General features: G+C 41.6%; 1 protein-coding gene across 1 annotated transcript; it reads right to left on the bottom strand.

The window, feature by feature from the left end:
- Nucleotides 1–5,579: 5,579 nt before the first annotated feature.
- On the bottom strand, nucleotides 5,580–7,119 carry LOC308366141 (zinc-binding protein A33-like; the record flags this gene model as incomplete). The annotated part of the gene is made up of 4 exons (XM_080839777.1): nucleotides 5,580–5,666; nucleotides 6,187–6,665; nucleotides 6,696–6,794; nucleotides 7,047–7,119. The coding sequence occupies 4 exons, from the start codon at nucleotides 7,117–7,119 to the stop codon at nucleotides 5,580–5,582; spliced, it is 738 nt and encodes a 245-aa protein (XP_080695903.1).
- Between the last annotated feature and the right edge of the window lie 2,823 nt (nucleotides 7,120–9,942).

Genomic DNA, 9,942 nt, shown 5'->3' with positions numbered 1-9,942 from the left:
TGTATACTATCTCATTATTTATATACCACTGCCATTCATATGCACATATTCTGCACTTTCTGCTTATTTGCAGTTCCTGTTAGATACTAAACTGCATTTCGTTGTCTCAGTAGCTTTACTCGGTGCAATGACAATAAAGTTGAATCTAATCTAAACTAAAACAGTAGCTTAGAAATGAATAGCATTTGCCCCTTCATGTATTGTAACTACTTTATTTCGACCTATACACAGGTGAACCCAATTAAAAGCACTTACTTTTGAACCTGTGAATTGCAAGAAATGCTAGAATCATATTTAGTCTTGTGAAACGCCGTGTCAAATACATTCAACTTGCTCAAAGCAAAATTAAGTTAATTCATTTTGTAGTCATGGCTGGGGTAGGCTATATATTTCCATAGAACAAAAAGGTGTTGTTTTGCGTTCGCTATTATCCGAGGTTTTTGGAAGAAAAACATTGGTTGTTTGTACTCTTTAGAACAGATCTAAAGACTGTAATCACTTGTGTTCTTCCCTTCCATCTCTTTCACAATCGTAGTGTAGTATTTTTCCCTGCATTTGTTTAGGCGAACTGCTTTCCTTTCCGATCAAGCGAGTGGTGCGCGCTCCCGCGAGGGGGTGCATCTGCCGCGGAGGGTGCTGAATCGGGTACAACACTGGGCCTATGTCGACTTATACTCATAGTTTTCTGTTCCACGCTCCTGCCCTTAGTTTGCCAGTGTAACAGGTTAGAAAAGCAGTGTTAATCATTTCTCAAGATCTGTTACCTGTCATTTTCTTTTTGATCTTTTATTTTGATCTGACAAGCACACTGATATTGGGGGTCTCTGTTAGCCCCCCCTGCATTTTCTCTCCCCCCCCTTCCTCTTTCCTGTTTGATTTATGCTGGAATGAGGTAGGAGTTTCAGTGGGATAGATACATCTAATAAATATTGCCTTTCAAAATATCTATGTTATTATATAGTATATCCTCTTAAAACGTAATATTATTATATGTATTATATATCTGAACTATTTATAAGAAATATCCTTCTGTATATTGTTTATATGATTTTCCTTTTGCTACATGTGGGGGCTAGCATTTATAAGTGGAGCTAGCAAGCTAGAGACTCACCGAACTGTTTCTGTTGGTGTGCTTGTACAGGTGTGATACGGTTTTTACTTATATTTCTTAATGTATATGTTCCTAATGTATATATTACACGTCTATTTTTATTGCCCTGTTTGACATATGCTGGAAATGAGCATTTATAGTGAAGCTAGCGAGACCAAACTGTTTCTGTTGGTGTGCTTTAAACAGGAAATAAATATCCATCTCAGCAACAGTTGTCCACGGGTGTAGGGGCGTAACTATAGGGGGTGCAGCAGGTGAGGCTGCACCTGGGCCCGTGGGGTGTCGGGGCTCGTGGCCGGGACCAAAGATATACACGCTTCCCCCCTCCAAGTTCAGCGACAGCCGTCGCTCGACTGGCCCACGTTCAGCACATTGTCAAGTTTCCTCTTATATGTTTGTGTTCAAATACGCGCTGTTTTTAATTTAGGGTTAGTGTCAAATGCTATATATAAATTTGCCTTGAAAAGGCAAACTTATCTCAGTCGTGGTTGTTATTATTTTTTGGGGAAAAGTAGCAATTTATAACAAAACCATATGCTTATCCTACATACACTATAGAAACTATCAAAAAATGATTCAATGAAATTAATCAGTTCTTATTTTCTTTGCTATTTTTGTGATTAGCAATGCTGATTGCTGGGTAATATGTATGTTGTAGTCCAATGTCAAGTCTCTTTTTGATTATGTGAGAATACAATACGCTTGAGTTAAATCAATTCGAAGCTCACAACAATTTAGTTAATTGAGCACAGCACAACTTTACTCGCAACAATGTGTTTTAAGCATAAGAGTGGAGGTAGAAAAAAAAACAAGAGGGAAAAGAACAGTATTTGAATTCAGATTCTTTAAAAAAAAAAAATCAAAAAGGATACAGGTAAGTTCATTGACCTCAAAGATTCAGTCTGTCCGGTGGTTTGACATTACTTGTGGATCTTCTCAACACATTCTGCTCATCAGGTCCGCAGCTGTCTGTCACTGGTGGTGGTTCAGCTGATGCGGTGCTGTCTGAATCTTCCTCTGCCATTTCATTAGTTTTAGTTTTTTCAATGTCTCTTCTCTTTTCCGCAGACTCCTTGGTTCCTGCTGACGACCTACAGACACTTTTGTAAACACAGTGCCGTGCAGTGCTAGTCAGTGTTAGTGTCCGTGGACCATACTCCCATCCGCAGGAGACATTTTAGAGGACAGGACAAAATAATCATGAAATATTGACTTCTTTGGATTAAGATTAATTTATTTTATTAGATTTTCTACTTTCATAAACAGCAACAAACAACTGAGATTTTTATGCAGCTATAGGTTTGATTTCAAATTTGTGTAATTTCAGGTCATTATTCTAAACACACACATAATGTACATCTCAGCACTTCTGCTTGAGGGCAGTGCAGTGAGATGGCTGATCTGTCATCACTACAGTGCAGTGAGATGGCTGATCTGTCATCATTACAGTGCAGTGGGATGGCTGATCTGTCATCATTACAGTGCAGTGAGATGGCTGATCTGTCAACATTACAGTGCTGATTCCAATAACGTTTCTGTTATTCAATAATAAATGTTAACATGCAAGAATTCCTTAGTGAAATACAATGTATAAGCAAATTCATTACATTACAAATAACATGTGTAACACAATTTTACAAAGTAGCATTTTACAGATAAAGATTAGTATATGCGAAGTACCCTCATGCCATGCTAATCCGTTTGGTCCTAAAATAATTGATTTCTTCAAAATACCAGTTTAGTGTAGCTCAAGTGGTCCGTGTATCATCCGATCATTCAAGTATTCCATTCAATTTGGCAAACGGAAAACGAAATAACGACTCAATGTTTTGTTTTCCCGTTTTTCTGTATGACCAAATACATGGGAATTGGTGTTTGTTTTCCTTTTTTTTCAACACAAAACAGAACAAATAATAAAGAGGGAAACCAAAACAATCCGTGTATCATTTGTTCATTTGTTTTTCCGATTTAGACGAGAATTGAAAAAATGAAAACAACGTTTGATTTCTCGTTTTTCCCTTTTCAAAACCAAAACCAGAAATCCGATTACGGTTCGTTTTCTCGTTTTTTCCATTCTGCACCCCCAAACGGAAAATGAAACATTTGAATAACAAATCCACGCTGCTTTTTTTGTGGGATCCCCGCGCACCACCGGCCCGTCTCCCCCGCTCTGTCGGGGAGGTGGAGCAAGAGCGCGCGCGATAGGACCCGAAAGATGGTGAACTATGCCTGGGCAGGGCGAAGCCAGAGGAAACTCTGGTGGAGGCCCGTAGCGGTCCTGACGTGCAAATCGGTCGTCCGACCTGGGTGGGCCTAGAAGCTCGTAGAGAGTCCGTTGATGGTGCATCTTTCTCGGTAACATATTTTTGACATCCCGGTGCCTGTGGAGGTTGAAAACAAGGGCCTAGAAGCTCGTAGAGAGTCCGTTGATGGTGCACTGTCCTCGGACACATTATGTTCACATCCTGGTGCCTCTGGATGATGATAACCAGGGTCACACACCTCGTAGCGAGTCCGCTAAAGGTGCACTGTCCTCCGACACATTATGTTCACATCCTGGTGCCTGTGGAGGATGGAACCAGGGGTGTAGCTGCTCAGGGCCAGTCCGCTGATGGTATACTATTCTCGGACACCTGTTGCTCTCATCCTGGTCCCTCTGGAGGATGGAACCAGGGGTGTAGCTGCTCAGGGCCAGTCCGCTGATGGTGTGCTATTCTCGGACACCTGTTCCCATGGTTAACTAGTTTGGACTTTTATATGGAATATTTTCAACTTTTTTTTTTTCACATTTGTTATTCGAATGTTTCATTTTCCATTTTCCGTTTGGGGGTGCAGAATGGAAAAAACGAGAAAACGAACCGTAATCGGATTTCTGGTTTTGGTTTTGAAAAGGGAAAAACGAGAAATCAAACGTTGTTTTCATTTTTTCAATTCTCGTCTAAATCGGAAAAACAAATGAACAGTGATACACGGATTCAAAACGAAATAATGCCTGTAATTTATGATTATTGTTTTTCTGTTTCCCCACACCCCCCATGATCCTATGCGAAAGTTACCAGTGTTCGTCAAGGAAAGGCCTGTTGTTATAATGATCAGAGCTGCCAAGCGTCACGCTTTGAGTGTGACAGTCACGCAATTTGACCCATTTTCACACCACACGCTACACTTGACATTTCTCACGCTTATTTACCCATTCAATAGTCTATATTTTTATTTTCATGATAATAAACTTTGGTCCTTGTGGCTTCGAGTAACTCTGATTGACTGACCGAGATAACCAATCCGACAGTCCTTTGTGCCCAAATCTAACCAACCACGGAAGGCACCACGCAATATAAAGCAATCAGAAGCAACGTAAGGCGGGTCTTGACACAGGGGTGCAAACTTGTCACCTTTAGGCGAAATTCGCCGTTTTTAACTTTTCCCATTATAGTTTTATGAGTTAAATCGCAGACATCAGCTAGATCACTAGCTATCATTTAATGCAAATTGAACTCTTCTATTTAGCAACCAGAAAACACAACTTAAGCTGCAATTTAAGATTAATTTCTCAAAATCAGCTCACCAATAAAAAGAGGGCTTGTGTGTTTTTAAATTGACATAAAAAAATACAGCTTCCAAACATTTTCGAAGCAATTTGACCTTGAATGTGAGTAGTTGATCGAGTTATCATCTGCCCCGTCTTTTGATGCAATCATTTTAGCTCGGGCATTGGTCGCCCATTATGTATTTATCACTTCAATGGATTGGAAGTCCACTTTCCAGGCTCTCGCACGCCCCCTTCAGTGAGGCAGAGGTTACGTTTGCTGCGGTTTTATGACAGATCAGCAAGACTAAAAATAGGTTCTACACCGCAGTGAAAAAGCACATAGGGTAGGCAAACGTCTGGTTGCTAAATAGAAGAGTTCAATTTGCATTAAATGATAGCTAGTGATCTAGCTGACGTTATAGTCTCTGCGATTTAACTCATAAAACTATAATGGGGAAAGTAAGTGCTGTCATCAATGTGCAAGCTGCCAATTTAATGGTTATTTAAGATACTGCATCTGTAACTTATTAGCAACTAAACTCCGCTGACGACCGTGTCTTTTATGTACATTTTTCGGCGTTTTCGCGCTAAAATTTTCCCAAAGGGACCGAGAAATAGACACTGTACTATCCGTTATCACCGTTATTGTAACCTATTTTGGCTTAAAAACGGCGAATTTCGCCGAAAGGTGACAAGTTTGCACCCCTGTGTCAAGACCCGCCTTACGTTGCTGCTGATTGGTTTATATTGCGTGGTGCCTTCCGTGGTTGGTTAGATTTGGGCACAAAGGACTGCCGGATTGGTTATCTCGGTCAGTCAATGAGAGTTACTCGAAGCCAAGAGGACCAAAGTGTATTATCATGAAAATAAAAATATAGACTATTGAATGGGTAAATAAGCGTGAGAAATGTCAAGTGTAGCGTGTGGTGTGAAAATGGGTCAAATTGCGTGACTGTCACACTCAAAGCGTGACGCTTGGCAGCTCTGCATTATAACAACAGGCCTTTCCTTGACGAACACTGGTAACTTTCGCATAGGATCATGGGGGGTGTGGGGAAACAGAAAAACAATAATCATAAATTACAGGCATTATTTCGTTTTGGTTTCCCTCTTTATTATTTGTTCTGTTTTGTGTTGAAAAAAAGGAAAACAAACACCAGTTCCCATGTATTTGGTCATACAGAAAAACGGGAAAACAAAACATTGAGTCGTTATTTCGTTTTCCGTTTGCCAGATTGAATGGAATACTTGAATGATCGGATGATACACGGACCTGAAGTGCATTGCAGACACTGTTGACTGAGGAAACCCAGGCAAGTTTGGTCTATCCCTGCCTCAGGAGACAGGTGTCAGGTGTCTAAACTCTAACTATTAAGATGAATGGGACTTCTCCAAGTATGAATTGGATGGAGTCTCAGAGATTAACTGCTTGTCAATAGTATCATGCCAATGTATTGCCATTCAAACATGTGTAGACCTTCAGGTTCGTTTTATTCCAGAGTCGGAAATATTTCGACAGACTTCGTTCCTCTACTGTTACTGTTACCTTTCTCGGTAAGATCTTCACAGGGAAACAAGTGCTTATGTATGGAAACACTCTCTCAGTGAAAGTGTGTGTGAATATGTGCAGATGTGTGTTATTATCAGGGTCAGAGAATGAAACCCTTCCTCTGTCCCAGTCCAGCTGCACTCTGATCCTCTGGGGTTTCTGTTCCACTGTGAGGGGAATGACTGCCCTGTCAAAGAGGATACGCAGTATGGACACCATTCCAGAACGTGCCATATACTCATTCTCTGAATGATACACAACCCAGCGCTTGGTTTTATACTCATCCTTATTTCTTCCCTTCCTCTGGGCAGACTCTGTCATCACACCCACTTCCCAGTCTGGATTGTCCCCAACCTCCACATCCCAGCAGTGAGTCCCTGAGTTAAAGCCCTCAGAGCCCAGGACACTGACATACTCATCAAACCTCTCTGGGTTATCAGGAAGCTGCAGGTTCTCATCACTTCCTCCACTTCTGTCTTCATCACCATCATCATTGTCTTCACCACTGACATCATCATCATTGTCATCACTACGTCTCACACTGGTCAGATCCTCAGACAGAATGAGTTTTGGGTGTGCAGTGTTGGGATCCAGAGTCACAGGAGCTGCAGAGAGAAAGAACACACACATGAGCTGAACACTGAGTGATGTGTGATAAGTATGTGAATGATGGTCAGTGTTAGCAGTGGGGTTTACAAGCGTATTTCATTTACCCGAAAGGAGGTAGAGCTGTGAGGGAGTTTAGCCACAAGGAGGATGATGTGTGTGAGTGAGTGAGTGAGTGAGTGAGTGAGTGAGTGAGTGAGTAAGTGGGTGCGTACGTGCAGATGTGTGTACGCATGCTACTGTGTACTCACTGTATTGAATTATCTCCTGCATCTTCTCCCAGACTCTGAACTTCAGGTTGCCCAGGTGTTTTGCCACATGCATCAGTGGACCTGAAACCCTCTCTGGATCCTGCAGTGTGGACTGGGCTCTGGAATAACATTCAGGAGTCAGTGCTGCTGTGGGTCATTTAGATCATTTATTTGCAGAAAAATGACAATTGGTCAAAATAGCAAAAAAGATGCAGTGTCTTCAGATCTCGAATAATGCAAAGAAAACAAGCTCATATTCATTTTTAAACTACACAATAATAATGCTTACACTTAGGAAGAGTTCAGAAATCAATATTTGGTGGAAAAACCTTGATTTAAAATCACAACTTTCATGTGTCTTGGCATGCTCTCCACCAGTCTTTCACATTGCCGTTGGGTGACTTTATGCTACTCCTGGCGCAAGAATTCAAGCAGCTCGGCTTCTTTTCATGGCTTGTGACCATCCATCTTCCTCTTGATCACATTTCAGAGGTTTTTGATGGGATTCAGGTCTCGAAATTGGGCTGGCCATGACAGGGTCCTGATCTGGTGGTACTCCATCCACACCTTTACTGGCCTGGCTGTGTGGCATGGAGCATTGCCCTGCTGGAAAAAACATTTCTCAGAGTTGGGGAACATTGTCAGAGCTAAAGGAAGCAAGTTTTTCTTCCGGGACAACGTTGTACTTTGCCTGGCTGAGGTTTGTAAAAGACCATAAGGATTGAAAAAAGCGGACTGGAGGGTCTTCTAGTTCGTCTTCTCTGATGAGTCCAATTTTCAGCTTTGCCCAACACATGGTCGTCTGATGGTTAGACGGAGACCTGGAGAGGCCTACAAGCCAGAGAGTCTTGCACCTACTGTGAAATCGGACTCATCAGAGAAGACGAACTTAGAAGAACCTCCAGTCCGCTTTTTCAATCCTTATGGTCTTTTACAAACCTCAGCCAGGCAAAGTACAACGTTGTCCCGGAAGAAAAACTTGCTTCCTTTTGCTCTGACAATGTTCCCCAACTCTGAGAAGTGTTTTTTCCAGCAGGGAAATGCTCCATGCCACACAGCCAGGCCAGTAAAGGTGTGGATGGAGTACCACCAGATCAGGACCCTGTCATGGCCAGCCCAATTTCGAGACCTGAATCCCATCAAAAACCTCTGAAATGTGATCAAGAGGAAGATGGATGGTCACAAGCCATGAAAAGAAGCCGAGCTGCTTGAATTCTTGCGCCAGGAGTAGCATAAAGTCACCCAACGGCAATGTGAAAGACTGGTGGAGAGCATGCCAAGACACATGAAAGTTGTGATTTTAAATCAAGGTTATTCCACCAAATATTGATTTCTGAACTCTTCCTAAGTGTAAGCATTAGTATTGTGTAGTTTAAAAATGAATATGAGCTTGTTTTCTTTGCATTATTCGAGATCTGAAGACACTGCATCAATTTTGCTATTTTGACCAATTGTCATTTTTCTGCAAATAAATGATCTAAATGACAATATTTTTATTTGAAATTTGGTAGGAATGTTGCCAGTAGGTTATAGAATAAAACTAAAATGTACATTTTACTTTAACACATACCAATAAATAGTAAAACCAGAGAAACTGATCATTTTGAAGTGGTCTCTTATTTTTTTCCGCGGCTGTACATATACACATTGTGGTTCCCCAAGCTGCGTTTGGGTCCCACTTAGTTTAAACATTGGTGAATTCCCTTGCCAGGCCTATACAGAGCAGACTTTAGGACTTTGGGAGGTGTTCTGGGGACTAGGCAGGTTGGACTTTCCCTAATTGAAAGCTCACCTGCAAATTGTTTGACTAATTGCTGATCAGTGCCAATCTAGTCAAACAAAGGGTTTAAAGAGTCAGTAAGAAGGACTGACGAGAGGGAAAAGACAGGGGAAGGTGCCGGTAGCACTGGGTGCAAGCCGTTGGGTTTACCCCATTTTCTGTTATGTTTCAGTTCCTTTGTTGTAACTTTCAAGAGTTAATAAAGAACATGCTTTTGGAATTCCCTTGTTGCGTCCTTCTGAGGGCTGCCACAACATGTTTAATGTAATACATATTTTTAAACAAACACTGTTTACACTACATCATAACACCAATGGTGAAAGGAAAATACTCTTACCTTATGTTCAAGTGCCACATCCTCCAGGAGACAGAAGCTGTGGTTAAAGTGCTGTTTTGAGTCTCGACATAGCAAACACACAGGCTGTCTGTCCTGCAGGCAGAAGACCTTGAGTTTCTTATTGTGAAGATTGCAGCGTATCTCACTCCCTGCCAAAGCTGTCTGACTCCTCTCCTTTAGTAAAGTCTCACACAGATTCTTTAAAGTCAGATTAGTTAGAGGTTCGTCTTGTAAAGATATCGTCCTGCAGACTGGACACTCTCTGGATGGTTTGCTGGCCCAGAACTGTTGCAGACAGGCTTTGCAGATGCTGTGAGTGCAGGTCAGAATTAGCGGATCTTTGAAGATGTTGAAACACACAGGACAGTGAAAATCTGCCTCCATTTTTGATTCCATTTCTCCCGTCTAATGATGTCAGTCTTTAAATTACAATCTCCACCAGCGTTGTTCTCTTACAACTACAGGACCGTCACCTCTTACTTATTTTGAAGTTATATGATCTTAACCAACACCCTGAAATATAACAATCAGAATTAGAGTCAACGAGCGATGAGCAACAGCAGTCTGATACTCCTTTTCCCTTTGTCCTTCAAACTGAGTGAGCCTTAGGGAGGAGCTTTGGAGAAATACAGACTGAAACGGAGCTCAGCTAAGTGACCTGGTCCATGAAGTCCAACCAGTTCTGTGTTTTAATAAGGCCTCATATACAGTAGTTTCTGCAAAGACAAGATTAGATAGCATTCTCTTCGTGCTCTGAACTGCTATCATGATCTCATGTC

The sequence above is a fragment of the Sprattus sprattus genome (genome assembly GCF_963457725.1).
Source record: "Sprattus sprattus genome assembly, chromosome: 5".
Taxonomy (NCBI): domain Eukaryota; kingdom Metazoa; phylum Chordata; class Actinopteri; order Clupeiformes; family Clupeidae; genus Sprattus; species Sprattus sprattus.
The sequence above is the reverse complement of the archived record's forward strand: the minus strand, read 5'-3'. Positions and strand labels throughout refer to the sequence as shown.